At 46.1% G+C, this 15,101-nt stretch overlaps 1 protein-coding gene across 2 annotated transcripts in view; it reads right to left on the bottom strand.

The window, feature by feature from the left end:
- LOC137528451 (keratin, type I cytoskeletal 18-B-like) overlaps positions 1–15,101 on the bottom strand; it is a 98,921-nt gene that overhangs the window by 49,911 nt on the left and 33,909 nt on the right. For both annotated transcript variants that reach the window (XM_068249745.1, XM_068249746.1), the window contains exon 2: positions 1,166–1,486. In XM_068249745.1, the coding sequence (XP_068105846.1) occupies positions 1,166–1,480 (315 nt within the window). In that variant the 5' untranslated portion in view covers positions 1,481–1,486. The remainder of the gene's footprint in view (positions 1–1,165; positions 1,487–15,101) is intronic.

Here is a 15,101-nt window from a genome sequence, read left to right as displayed (position 1 = left end):
AACGTTTTAAAAGCGGCGCCCGGAGACTTAATGTTTTATTACTGCTTCTCATGATTACACATTATTTAATGATTTATACATTTTTAAATATTATTTTTAAACGAAAAACAGTACAATATTTTTTTTCAAACATTATTTTTAAACGAAAAACAGTACATTTTTTTTAACATTATTTTTAAACGAAAAAACCAACAGGGGGGTCTTAGGTTTAGGCACCAACAGGGGGGTCTTAGGTTTAGGCACCAACAGGGGGGTCTTAGGTTTAGGCGCCAACAGGGGGGGTCTTAGGTTTAGGCACCAACAGGGGGGTCTTAGGTTTAGGCACCAACAGGGGGGTCTTAGGTTTAGGCACCAACAGGGGGGTCTTAGGTTTAGGCACCAACAGGGGGGTCTTAGGTTTAGGCACCAACAGGGGGGTCTTAGGTTTAGGCACCAACAGGGGGGTCTTAGGTTTAGGCACTAACAGGGGGGGTTAGGGGTAGGTACAGGGAGGGTTACTTAGGCACCAACAGAGGGGGTCTTAGGTTTAGGCATCAACAGGGGGGTCTAGGGGTTAGGGGTAGGTACAGGGAGGGTTACTTACTAATTTTTTTTTTTTAACGTTATTATACGTTTCAGTATTTAAACGAAAGATTAACGTTTTTACAATTGCCGATTTAATGCACATTATTTAATGATTTATAACTTTAAAAAACATTAATTTGAAACGAAATACAGTACAATACATTTTTAAACGTTATCCATGCTTATCGTTAAAAACCCGGCGCCCTTTTTTCCCAGCGCCCCTTTTTAACGTACGCAGTTTGGTCAGCTACAGTACTGTTTTCTGAAGCACTTATCTCAACCTGTCTCTCACTGTTTCTTGTCTGTTTTACTGCAGAAAAGTTTAAAGTGTCATTAGCGTTGCTCTGTTTCATAGTTTAAAATACAGAGTGTAGTTTGTAAACTGCTAATTAGTTCATGATTAGAGAATGATGCAATGTTATAAAAATAAAGCTATATAATTGAAAATAAAAATATGAGACTTTTCTTTGCTACTAATGTTCTATTAATTATTTGTACTACACTTACAATTAATTATATCATAAGTTTTGTTTTGTTTTGTTTTTTTGCTTTAGTGCCACTTAACAATATTTAAGGATATAGGAGAACCCTTCTTTCTCACCTGCTTTCTTAGGGAATTGATCAGGTTGTACTGGTCGGAATAGTCTTTCCGTTCAACATTGCTTGCTGCTAATTTCTCTCGAATCTGGATCTCCAGTTGCTTGTTTGACTTCTCCAGGGTAACCACCTTCTCCAGGTAACTGGCAAGCCGATTGTTAAGGTTCTGCATCACCTCCTTGTCGTTTGGTGCTGTAGATAGTGCTGCACTGAGCACTGGTCCTGAAGACAAAGCCCAGGGTTTGCCATCATAAGAGACACTGGAAGAGGAGAACCTCAGCTTGGAGGGATTTCCTCGGGGAGAGCACAAGGAAGCCATGGCAGACTAAGAAACAAAGAAAAAGCTACTAATTACACTTCTTGATTTTTGACACAATTAACAGGCAAACTTACATGATTTAAATATTAACAAATAGCTGTTCCTTGTGCACACGTTAAATTCTGTAGGACATTAATGATGCCTGGTGATTCGTAAAAAACAAGCAGGAAGTTTGGAATCAGGATGATACCATTTATTGGCCATGCGCCTCATTTACTTCCTGCTTTTTACTGATGGCTAACGCAGTACAAAACCTTACTAAGCTTCTGCTGAGCTGTAGTACATTGGAGAACATGACTCCTGCAAACCTGGTCTGCCGCTTATTAAGCATGATTATATATTGTCTCGTATTTGTTGAAAACCTATTTCAGATGTGTACATTTCTGTTCCCACGGTCACAATGGTTGAGGAAAATCACCACAGCTCCACAAATGCTTGACAAATCTCCCTCTTCTCATATTTGCATGACTGGTCTGTCATACCCTTAAATAACAGATCCTTTAGTCTTCTAGTATAGACAAACTTGATTACAGCGGTTTTTTTTTTTCTTTAAAGGAGGAGGAAAGTTCATTTGAGTTATTTTTGCATGTGTTCGGTGTTCGGTGCAAAGCAGCTGGAGGCATTCACTATGAATGGCCCTGTTGTAAGCTAAATGCAAATGCTGTCCTCATACTAGGAGAGCTCTTGTATTTACAATATGCTTTGGGATAGTAAAGCTCTTATTAATTAAAACCCAGCTCTGCACATAATAGGCACAACAACAAACACAATTACCCCAAGGCAATACTATGATACCCTGATAAAATTAAAGTACCTACTTTTAGCATTAAAGAGACCCCGGGGTGGGGTACTAAGAACGAAATCTGCGCTCAGTGGCTGGGTCTGCTTATACAGCCCAGCCTCTGTTGCTATTTCAATCCCCCCTAAGTTCCCCCTGCGCTCTGCAATCACCCATAAATCACAGCCGCGCTGTGTGGGTTGTGTTTACATCTGTACTGTCCCTCTCTGCTGCTCCCCTGCCTCCTCCATAGCTCCGGTCCCCGCCTGCGTCCCTTCCCTCCCCGCTGATTGGAGGGAAGGGACGCGGGCAGGGACCGGCGCTATGCAGGAGGCGGGGGGAGCGGCGAGAGTGACAGGACAAAAGTAAACACAGCCCGCTGTGACACGCTGCGTGTCGGCAGCGTGGCTGATGATTTATGGGGAGAGCGTAGCGCAGGGGAAACTTTGGGAGGATTGAAATAGCAACAGAGGCTGGGCAATTTAATCAGACCCAGCCTCTGAGCGCAGATTTCATTCTTAGAACCCCACCTCTGGTTCTCTTTAAAATAACCAATTATGTGAGGAATGTGAACTAGCTGCTCCTCGCAGTCCTCCCCATTCATGTAATCTGGTGCCTATAATGCTGGGAATACACAATGAGTTTTCTGGGCAGATAAATGGCTGGATAGATAATTTCCAACAGGTCTGATCTGATTTTGATTGTTTTTCTGATGAATTTTCTCATGGAAGTGAATGGAAATCGATTAGGAAAATGAATGGAAAATCGATCAGTCAGTAAATTTGCCCCAAAAAACTCATAGTGTGTTCCCAGCATAAAGCTATGTACCCAAGTCGCAATTTTCCCAACGACTTTTTGAGTGCCGAGTGTTCGTTTCCACGATATAGCGGCCTGGGTACAGGCACACGACCATGCGAACGTCTCTTAGCGTCCCTCCCCAATAACCCCCGTCGCGATGGATTGGATCTATAAGAGCTCCAACGAGTCCCACGCAAAGTACCGCAATTGCTTGAAGTCTCGTTCGTGCCCGATGTGTAACATTGCGCGACGTCGTGCATACCCGCCAGCAGGAAGAGGCGTCACCGAACAACCGTTGTCAAGGGGAAGTTGCTGGACCCGTCGGGTGGGTACAGTACAGAGCTTTAGGCAGTCCTTTACATTTATATCCAGTTTCATGAACTGGTACCGCATTTTCTGAGACAATGAGATTCTTTGCCTGCTGCATTGCTGCAACGCCCAGAACTGTTAAGACTTAACGCTATGGAAGTTAGGAAATTCAGGGAAGGTTAGCTGAAATTGGTGTTATTACAGTTATACTAGGGCTAATGTGTTTTTATTTATTTAAAGGAAACCTGTACTGAGTAAAATTATTTAAAAAAAAAACACATGAGGTAACTTCAAATGAACATTACATAGTTACCTTGCCATCAGTTCCTTTCAGAAGAGCACCATTTTCTTCTGAAAATGATCTCTTCCAGTTCTGAAAACATTCTGTCAGAACTGAAATATATCAGTTGCTGTCAGTTATTTATCAGTTGCTGTCAGTTATAGCTGAGAGGACAACTGATGTGCCAAGTAATGTCTATGTTTCCCTATGGCTCATGTGGGCGATGTTACAGTTTAACAGTGTGCTGACCAGGAAGCTGTTATGGGGTAATGGTCATTTTCAAAATGGAGGACGGAGAATTCCCTGGATCACAGTGGACAAACAGGACGCGGGAAAGGATGAAGAGGTTGAGGAGTAGACTACACAGGGGTAAGTATGACTTGTGTATGTTTATTTTGACTTTTAATTTTCAGTTCAGGTTTTCTTTAAGTATTTACATAGTGCCGACATATTACGCAGCGCTATATTGTCTTGTCACTAACTTCCTCAGAGGGGCTCACAATCTATCTGAGTTTAGTTATTAAATGTAAAGTAAGCAATAGTTTAACAAGTTTAGCATATAGGCTAGTATTATAAATGATTTAAAGGGTTCAGGTTAGGCTTAGGTGAAAGGTCAGGGTTGGTATTTTACTAATGGTAGGGAATGGGTTAAGGTCAAACACAATAAAAAAACAGATGCATAGAGAGTCAGAGATCTTTGGAAATCATAAAACATTGTTTGGGACAATGGAGCAGTTAAATAGTTGACCTAAACACATTAACAAGCTTGCAGAGACAGCAGACCTGTTTGTGCAAATTAGCTGAGTTTTTCCAACGTGTTGGCAACAATAAATCACTTCAGATTATAGTGGGTAATCCCGTTTTTCCTTAGAAAAAGAGGTAATTACCTCAGTGAGTGCTTACACAAAAAATACTGCCTGAGGTAGATGAAAATGTTGACAGGGGATTAATAGGACAACAACTACAGTGGTGATGACATGTACATTTATCATTGAGAGCTGTTGGTCACTCTGTGGTCACCTTTCCATCTATTTTCTGATGGCCATTCAGAGCCAGATTTATCTGGATAGACAAGCCCTGTGAAACAAGCCCCATATTTCTGAGTCTTTTACAACTTTTTTTATAGCAAAAGAAAAATCTAACAATTGTTTTAAAAAATGCTGCAGGTAGCACAACTGTAGTTTAAATCGCAACTCTGCAGTGGGAACACCCTCGCAGGTTAGCACTGCACTAGCGCTTTGCGGATTGGCAAACACATCACAAGCGCCACCAATGTGAACCAGCCCTAAAATAAGATTAACTTACTAAAATAAGAGTGATAGTAATAACAAACTATTAATATATCTATTGTTTCATCAAACATTTATTTGGAAAAGCAGATCTGACATGAAATGTTATCATGGCAAATTTACCAGCTGTTTGGAATACAAATTGTTGTTCAGTCACTTCTACTGTGTGAGGAAACGCGGAAAGCTGCCACGTGTGCCAAGAGCTAGGCGGCTGACTCCGCGCCCTACGCGGCGGTTTGCACGCGTCTGGTTGTGTGGTGGATCGCGGAAAAGCCACCGCATGTCCTGACATCAAAGCGGCTGTTTGCATGCAGCAGCATGTGCTTGGTGTGGCTGGGTCTGTTTGTGCACCTAGGCAGATGGAGAGCTATGCGCGCGCGGGCCTGAATTCAGGACCTTTATACCAGCAGGGGAAGTGTCAGCTGATCAGGAAGGTCAGCTGATTCCTGCAGGACTCATGATTGGCTGAATGGTTCGGGCGGGGTGGCAGTGTCCAGCAACTATGTGTTCTGCTGCTTGGTCGGTTGCTGGTTGCCTGTCGTTGCGAACACATACGTGGGAGCACTCAGACCTGTAGTCAGATCCTTAAGTGTGCCGGGACCAGCTGGAGCTGTGATCCTGCACTTGGCTGGATACTGTTGGTGGCTTGGAGTGCTGGTTTGATTGTGATTGTCTGTTGTGGCTTCCTGCTTGTCTGGCTGCTCTCCTGGTATCTGACTCTGTGCCTTGCCTTTCTGATTCTCCGTTGCCAGCCTCCGCTGGCCCCTGACTCTGCCTCTGTCTTCTGATCCTGTACTTTGTTTGTCTGTGAGTTGCCGACCTGGCCTTCCCGACCCTGAGAACTATCTCTATCACTAGGAGATAGTTCATGCCTTGTATGTGCTGGGCACCTGCTTCACAGGGCCAGCTCTGTATGTGCTGGGCACCTGCTCCACAGGGCCAGCTCTGTATTCGCTGGGAACCTGCTCCACAGGGCCAGCTCTGTATTCGCTGGGCACCTGCTCCCCAGGGCCTTCTCGACCCTGAGAACTATCTCTATCGCTAGGAGATAGTTCATGCCTTGTATGTTCTGGGCACCTGCTCCACAGGGCCAGCTCTGTATGTGCTGGGCACCTGCTCCACAGGGCCAGCTCTGTATGTGATGGGCACCTGCTCCCCAGGGCCTTCCCGACCCTGAGAACTGTCTCTATCGCTAGGAGATAGTTCATGCCTTGTATGTTCTGGGCACCTGCTCCACAGGGCCAGCTCTGTATGTGCTGGGCACCTGCTCCACAGGGCCAGCTCTGTATGTGCTGGGCACCTGCTCCCCAGGGCCAGCTCTATATTTGCTGGGCACCTGCCCCATAGAGCCAGCTCTGTATTTGTTGGGCACCTGCTCCACAGGGCCAGCTCTGTATTTGCTGCCTCAGGGCCCATCCTGTGTTCATTGGGAACTCGCTCCTCAGGTTCCCCAAGCTTGTTACTGTTCTTCTGTATTCTGATCTTGTACCTTGTCATTCTGATACCCTGTTTCCGAGCCTCGGCTCGCTCTTAGACTCTGCGTCTGATTCCTGATTCTGTACCCCGATATTTCTGATACCCTGTTGCCGAACCCTGCTTGTTTATTAGGCCCCGCCTCTGCTTTCTGTATCTGTACTGTATCTGTCCGTGTGTTACGACCTGGCTTGCCCGACTTCGAGAACTGACCTTACTATTGGAGGCGGTTCCTAGATCTGTTGGTGACACTCTCTCCTAGGTGTCACTCACGTTCTGTCCTTCCTGCGCTCCGCCTGACTCCTCCCCAGGGAGAGTCCAGGCCTTCGGAAGGAATCTGTATTGCTGCAGTACTTCATACTGTACGGCACTTGTTTCTGAGGCTTAGTCCTCACGGTGTTGCTGTTGCACCAAGCACTCACACTGCTCAGGTGTTCAGAGGTTGGCGTTATGTCGGATTTTCGGTGATGCTGCAGATAGTCAATGGTCGGATGTATATCTGTATTCCCAGTGATGCTGCAGATCGCCGAGAATCAGACCCTCTCTGCTGCGCCGATCGTGACAGAACGACAGGCCTAAAAAAACATGGTGACACTTGATGAACGGATCGATGTGTTAACCGCTACTCTTAAGGAGGTTAAGAAAACGGTTGATACATTGCAGACTCAGGTTAACCAACTGACTGAGTCAATTAAGTGTATTTTAAACTCTGTTGCACCATTGTCACCCCCCTCTGTAATACAATCTAAAGTACCCTCACCTGGGAAATTCGTAGGGCACCACTCTAGGTTATCTGAATCAGAGAGGACGCGAAGACGCCTAGAGGGTCTTTGCTTCCATTGCGGACAACATGACCATTGGGTACGAAATTGCAGGAAAAAGTCAAGAAAATTTTTTGGGGGGATGGTGAGAGGCCCGAGTTCTAAGGAGTCTGCTGCGCCATCCCCGGGAAATACGGGATCTGGTGCTAGTTCAGATCCCGGCCTCCAGAAACCATGGGCTGGTGTAACTGAACTTATGGTGGGAAATCTGTCGCTCAAATATTGCCCCAATTTAGATACCTCCCGTCCGTCTGATAAATCTTTTCCATGTTCACAGTGTAAAGAGGATTTTGTATATTATGCGGATCTCCTCAATCATAGAAAGTCCCACGTACATCCTGCACAACCTATTATTCCTGAGAAATCGCGTTCTGGTGAGAACTCATATAGGGGAAGTATTACCATACTGGGAGCGGAAAATAGTTTTGAAGAACAACAGATAGAGAGCTACTATGCGGATAACATTTCCGAACTTTATGAGAGTGATGGCTCTATCTATAGTCATGAATCTGCTGCGCAAGAGTCAAGCTTGCTTATTGCAGCAAATCGAGTTCAGGAGTCTGAAACCGTACAGTCTTCAGCTCCATCATCTGACCAGATTCTAAGTAACAAGAAACCACATTCATGTTCTGAGCATAATTTAGATCTTGTTAATCATAGTAGGCCCCACTTTAAGGGATACACATATTCATGTTCTAAGTGTGGGGACTCTTTTGTACCTGAGGGACGACCTGTGACTAATGGGAAATCTCACACAGGTGAGAAATTATACGTGTGTCCTGTATGTGAGGAGAAACTTCTCAGTCATGGGAAGTCTCACACCAATGAGAAAACGTATTCATGTTTTGAGTGTGGGGTCCCTTTTGTACCCGAACTACCGCCTGTAGCCCATGGGAGATCTCACACCGGTGAGAAGCTGTACTGGTGTTCTGTATGCGAGGAAGAACTTCTCAGTCATGGGAAGTCTCACACTGATGAGAAATCACATTAATGTTCTGAGTGTGGGAAATGTTTTTCGCCTGATCCACCGGTTGTCACTCATGAGAAATCTCGCACCTGTGAGAGGTTGTATTTATGTTCTGAATGCGAGAAAATTAGTGACTATCACATTTATACCTTGTTCCAAAATCCTGAATCTGACACAGGACGGTCCATCGACTTTGGTATCTGATCAGGTGAAGAGTGTGGGTATGAGATGAGGACGTCGCTATCATTGTCTCCTGGGGATCTGTCTGGGGCGTGTCCGGAGTCCACGCCTCAGAGGGGGGTACTGTGAGGAAACGCGGAAAGCCGCCGCGTGTGCCAAGAGCTAGGCGGCTGACTCCTCGTCCTACGCGGCGGTTTGCACGCGTCTGGTTGTGTGGTGGATCGCGGAAAAGCCACCGCATGTCCTGACAGCAAAGCGGCTGTTTGCATGCAGCAGCATGTGCTTGGTGTGGCTGGGTCTGTTTGTGCACCTAGGCAGATGGAGAGCTATGCGTGCGCGGGCCTGAATTCAGGACCTTTATACCAGCAGGGGAAGTGTCAGCTGATCAGGAAGGTCAGCTGATTCCTGCAGGACTCATGATTGGCTGAATGGTTCGGGCGGGGCGGCAGTGTCCAGCAACTATGTGTTCTGCTGCTTGGTCGGTTGCTGGTTGCCTGTCGTTGCGAACACATACGTGGGAGCACTCAGACCTGTAGTCAGATCCTTAAGTGTGCCGGGACCAGCTGGAGCTGTGATCCTGCACTTGGCTGGATTCTGTTGGTGGCTTGGAGTGCTGGTTTGATTGTGATTGTCTGTTGTGGCTTCCTGCTTGTCTGGCTGCTCTCCTGGTATCTGACTCTGTGCCTTGCCTTTCTGATTCTCCGTTGCCAGCCTCCGCTGGCCCCTGACTCTGCCTCTGTCTTCTGATCCTGTACTTTGTTTGTCTGTGAGTTGCCGACCTGGCCTTCCCGACCCTGAGAACTATCTCTATCACTAGGAGATAGTTCATGCCTTGTATGTGCTGGGCACCTGCTTCACAGGGCCAGCTCTGTATGTGCTGGGCACCTGCTCCACAGGGCCAGCTTTGTATTCGCTGGGCACCTGCTCCACAGGGCCAGCTCTGTATTCGCTGGGCACCTGCTCCCCAGGGCCTTCCCGACCCTGAGAACTGTCTCTATCGCTAGCAGATAGTTCATGCCTTGTATGTTCTGGGCACCTGCTCCACAGGGCCAGCTCTGTATGTGCTGGGCACCTGCTCCACAGGGCCAGCTCTGTATTTGCTGGGCACCTGCTCCCCAGGGCCAGCTCTATATTTGCTGGGCACCTGCCCCATAGGGCCAGCTCTGTATTTGTTGGGCACCTGCTCCACAGGGCCAGCTCTGTATTTGCTGCCTCAGGGCCCATCCTGTATTCATTGGGAACTCGCTCCTCAGGTTCCCCAAGCTTGTTACTGTTCTTCTGTATTCTGATCTTGTACCTTGTCATTCTGATACCCTGTTGCCGAGCCTCGGCTCGCTCTTAGACTCTGCGTCTGATTCCTGATTCTGTACCCCGATATTTCTGATACCCTGTTGCCGAACCCTGCTTGTTTATTAGGCCCCGCCTCTGCTTTTTGTATCTGTACTATATCTGTCCGTGTGTTACGACCTGGCTTGCCCGACTTCGAGAACTGACCTTACTATTGGAGGCGGTTCCCAGATCTGTTGGTGACACTCTCTCCTAGGTGTCACTCACGTTCTGTCCTTCCTGCGCTCCGCCTGACTCCTCCCCCGGGAGAGTCCAGGCCTTCGGAAGGAATCTGTATTGCTGCAGTACTTCATACTGTACGGCACTTGTTTCTGAGGCTTAGTCCTCACGTTGTTTCTGTTGCACCAAGCACTCACACTGCTCAGGTGTTCAGAGGTTGGCGTTATGTCGGATTATCGTTGATGCTGCAGATCATCAATGGTCGGATGTATATCTGTATTCCCAGTGATGCTGCAGATCGCCGAGAATCAGACCCTCTCTGCTGCGCCGATCGTGACATACTGCCTATACTACATCTGAGTTATAGCAAAATATTTAAATTCAGTGGTTTGATTATGGGTTAATTAAGGAACATCTCCAGGACTTTTGAACAACCCAGCCACCATCATCCAAATATCCAAAGAAAAGCAGCTGTTAAAAATATAATCTATAAATACCTTAGTTAAAAGGAACCTGAAGTGAGAGGTACGTATATAGAGGCTGCCATATTTATTTTCTTTTAACCTCCTTAGCAGTAATCACGAGTTCAGCTCGGGGTAGAAAAAACAAGCCAGGAGCGGTAACCCCGAGCTGAACTCGTGGTAGCGGCTGGGAGGTCTATGCAGAGCAATGCGCCCAATGGGCGTTTTAACTCACCCCAATCTTGACATTGGCTGACATTCTTTTTCTCCTCCAAGGCTCTGCTTCCATTTGGTGAGATCCCGTCTTTTGTCGTGACGATAGCCGGCAATCTTACTACAGGGTTACACAGGCGCCACCTGGAGGACGGAGGGAAAACTGCAGTCCTGGATCCCAGGTAGAGATGTGGTGAACGGTTCGCCCGGCGAACATCTCTGGGGGGTTTACTATTTCCGGGTCGCTCTGACCCGGAGTAGTACGCCTGCGCTGCCCGGCGGAGCGCGTCCTAGATTGCGCTCCTGTTGCCGTGCACTCTCTGCGCATGAGCGTGACGCCGTTAACCTCCTTGCCGGTCTAATTACCCCGGCAAGGAGGCAGCGCAGCACTTTTTATTTATTTATTTTTTTAAAATCATAGCCGCTGAGCAGCGCCAGCTCTGCAGCCACTCCAATCGCTTCCGGCGATCGGAGTAAGCAGGAAATCCCGTTCAGAGCGGAATTTCCTGCTGGGCTTCCCCGGTCGCCATGGCGACGGGGCGGGATGACGTCACCGACGTCATGACGTCATAGGGAATCCTGATCCACCCCTCAGCGCTGCCTGGCCCTGATTGGCCAGGCTGCGCAGGGGTCTGGGGGGGGGGGGAGGTGGCTCGGCGCAGCGGATTGCGGTGGATCGGCGGTGATTGGAAGTTACAAGCAGCTAGCAAAGTGCTAGCTGCTTGTAACAACAACAAAAATTATGCAAATCGGCCCAGCGGGGCCTAAGAAATCCTCCTGCGCAGGTTCCCCCGAGCTGAGCTCGGGATAACCGGCAAGGAGGTTAATGACGACACGCACGTGCGCAGAAAGTGTCCGCCAACAGGAGCGCGGTTTAGGACGCGCTCCGCCGGGCAGCGCAGGCGTACTACTCCGGGTCAGAGCGACCCGGAAGTAGTAAACCCCCCAGGGATTCAGAGATGTTCGCCACATCTCTAATCCCAGAAAGGTGAGAGGTCTGGGCTGCTGCAGAACTCCCTAGCAGCATGATTTTGTCCAGGTTTTAGGATCTAAAAGCATGCAAAAAAATTGCAACACTTTTGGACCCTAAAATCTGAAAAGAATCATAACGACAAGGGGGTTAAGCAATACCAGTTGCCTGGCCATCCTCTCTGATCCTCTGCCTCTAATACTTTTAGCCATAGACTCCCTGAATAAGCATGCAGCAGATTAGGTGTTTGTAACATTTCTGTCATATCTTACAAGATTAGCTTAGCGTAGCTAAGGAGCTATGGGCCCCGGAGCACGTTTTACATGGGGCCCCCCAAGCACTCTATACATAACAATTGATACGGCGCACCAAAACCTGTCAAGGATTTTCACAGTGTCAGAGGTGCAAGAAAGGGATGGGGAACAGCTGGTTAATGATCACCACTATTTAAAGCATCTATAGAAATGATTATTACCAGCACAGGGCCAATAGAGAGCTAATATAGTGTTTGAGGGAGGGCCCCTCTGACCCAAGGGCCCCAATGCGGTTGCTACCTCTGCAACCCCTATTGCTACGCCACGGGCTGCATGCTTGTTTCAGGTGTGTGGTTCAGACACTACTGCAGTCAAATAGATCAGCAGGGCTGCCAGGCAACTGGTATTGTTTAAAAGGAAATACATATGGCAGCCTCCATATATTTCTTACTTCAGGTTCCCTTAAAGAAAAATTAGCCTGCAGTCATGTGACCACCACTGGGGTTTTCCTGGTTCCTCCCCCCTGCACTGTAGGAGGAGCACTGAACGGCAGGTCACTGATACAGTACCCCATAAGATACTGTAGTGGCTTACAGGACTGTTCCTTCAGCACAAATTAATAATATTTAAATAACATTAAATGTGTACGTGAATAGAGCATCTTTAGTATTTCACTGTATGGAAGCAAAGTGCTGGACAGATTTGGGATGATGCAAATTCTCAGAATATTTTGACAGTACTTTTCATTTACTTTTTGGTACTTTTTCAGTTGCAGGGTGCTGAAAAGTTATTTAAGCAGAACATGAAAAATCTTTCTGCACTCTGTAGATTTATCCTTGGGTGAATCAATCAGTGACCACATGACACCCAAAGTAGAAAGCACAACAGAGGTCAGACTACATTTCCCAGCAGTGGCGTAGCTAAGGAGCTATGGGCCCCAGTGCAAGCTTTACACTGGGACCACCCAAGCACTCTATACATAACAAATGATACGACGCACCAAAACCTGCCAAGGACAATCACAATGTCAGAAGTACGAGAAGGGAATGGGGAACAGTTTGTTAATGATTACTACAATATAAAGCATCTATATACCGTAAGTGATTATATTACAAGCACAGGACCAATAAAGTGCTAAAACTGCAGTTGAGGGAGGGCCCTAAGAGGCCCCTCTGGCCAAAGGGCCCTGGTGGTGCGGTCGCAACCTCTGCTACCCCTATTGCTACACCACTGTTTCTCAGCATTACAGTGATAAGAGTGGAGCATGCAAATAGGTTGCACATTTTTCTATTTAGTTGCTCAGTTCACTGCCCTCCTAATCTATATTCAATCATACTGTAGATGATCATGATCAATTAGATGTAACTTTTTCTGACTTGGATACACATTTAGTGCAAACTGCATGAAGCTTGGAATTGGGCTAATCAAAGACAGTTGCTGCAAAGGTGGATTAGCTTAGTTACAATTATCTAAAGGGCACAGTGCATATACCAGTCTAGAGCAGTGACAGTCAAATTATTTTGACAATAAACACAATCTACAGTCTGCAGTACACAATACATTTCATATATGTCAGCAGAGAAAATAAAGATTCAGTTTCAACAGCCTGCACCTCATTAAAGTGAACCTGAGGTGAAAATAAAGTGATGAGATAATCAATTGTATTTATCCTCCTACTCCTAAAAATAACTTTTTTGTAGATATCCCATGATTTTATTTTATATTTAAACATTTACAAAGTAGAATGAATGTTTTGTTGTCTCAGCTCAGTGGCAGTCTATTAGCTGTCCCTAAATGACATGACATGATTTGCTTATCAGTGATGTGTTCTATATTCAGGGCCGGTGCTACCATTAAGGCAAAGGAGGCAGCTGCCCCAGGGCCCCAGAGCTTGTAGGGGCCCCCAGTGGCTACAAGAGGAAAAAAAAATTTTTCAAATCGGCCTTATAGTTTTTGAGAAAATCGATTTTAAAGTTTCAAAGGAAAAAAAAACACATTTAAAAACCTGCCGACTTTAATGGTTAATAGCAAATCCACCTTAAATGCTAGAAATCCTAAATTTGCAGGATATGGCAAGGAGATCATTAGGAATAAGAGGAAAAAACAATTTTTAAAAAAGACTTTATAGTTTTTGAGAAAATCGATTTTAAAGTTTAGAAGGAAAAAAGTATAGTTTTAAATGCGGTAAATGTAACTTTTAGTAGCAAACCTAACGGTAGTGTAATTTTACATGCATCAAACGAAAGCGCAATAAATTTCCTGACGGGGTTTCCAGGGGGTCTATACGCAGCCGCAGCGCTTTGACCAGGGATCGCTATACAGACGCAATATGGCTGTATGAAGATCCCTGGCATTTTTTCCTATTTTCCCAATTTTTTTTTCTGTTTAGAGTGTGGGAATTAAAAAAAAATAAATAAATTATGTGGGGTCCCCCCTCCTGAAACTTTTTTACCCCTTGTCTCCCATGCAGGCTGGGATAGCCAGAATGTGGAGCTCTGACCGATTGGGACTTCACACCCTGACTATACCAGCTGCAAAAAATGCCGATTTTTGTTCCGGGGTATATGTTGGGGGGCCCCCCAGGTTTATTTTGCCCTGGGGCCCAATTGTTGCTTAAACCGGCCCTGTCTATATTGCCTGACAAGGTACAGACAAGACAGAAGCTGTCACTTCCATGCCTAAAAATTAACTCTTTCAGGCAGCAAATTAAAACAAGTAAAACAGATTAATATATTTTGCACTGTACATACACATGTTTATCTCATTATCACGTCACCTCAGGTACACTTTAAGTCACAATAATAAGTCAGTAACAACAGCTACAAAGCTGCACACTGCTCTACCACCAGGCCCGGATTTACATCACATTTATTGGTGGTGCGCTGAAGACATTCAAGATGAGTATCTCCCTGCGCAAACAATCATTTATTTTGACCAGGGCTGCTTTTGCTCACTAGTCACTTTCCACTACCAACACCACCTGGACAGCGACCGCCAACTTCCACATACTGTACACAATTGTGCATGTTTTATAACAGGTGGTTAAAACAAACCTGAAGTGAAGAAACTGCCTTTGATACTTACCTAAGAAGAGGGAGGATCTGCATACTATAAAGCCTTCTCGTTCCTCTATGCTGGCCATCGTTCCATGTGCCATGCCCGATAACATTTATTTGATCTGCTAGCGATTCGTTAGTCTTCAGGAAACCTTTGGCAGTACTTGTGTTTCCAAATACTTTCAGAGAGAAGTGCATTCGTACTGCGCATGTGCAAGCCTGGAAAGGCTCTATAATGCCCAGAGCCGTACTGCGCAAGCGCAAGT

This window comes from Hyperolius riggenbachi, chromosome 8 (genome assembly GCF_040937935.1).
Source record: "Hyperolius riggenbachi isolate aHypRig1 chromosome 8, aHypRig1.pri, whole genome shotgun sequence".
Classification (NCBI taxonomy): domain Eukaryota; kingdom Metazoa; phylum Chordata; class Amphibia; order Anura; family Hyperoliidae; genus Hyperolius; species Hyperolius riggenbachi.
Note: the sequence above shows the minus strand (reverse complement) of the source record. Positions and strands in the feature narration are given on the sequence as shown.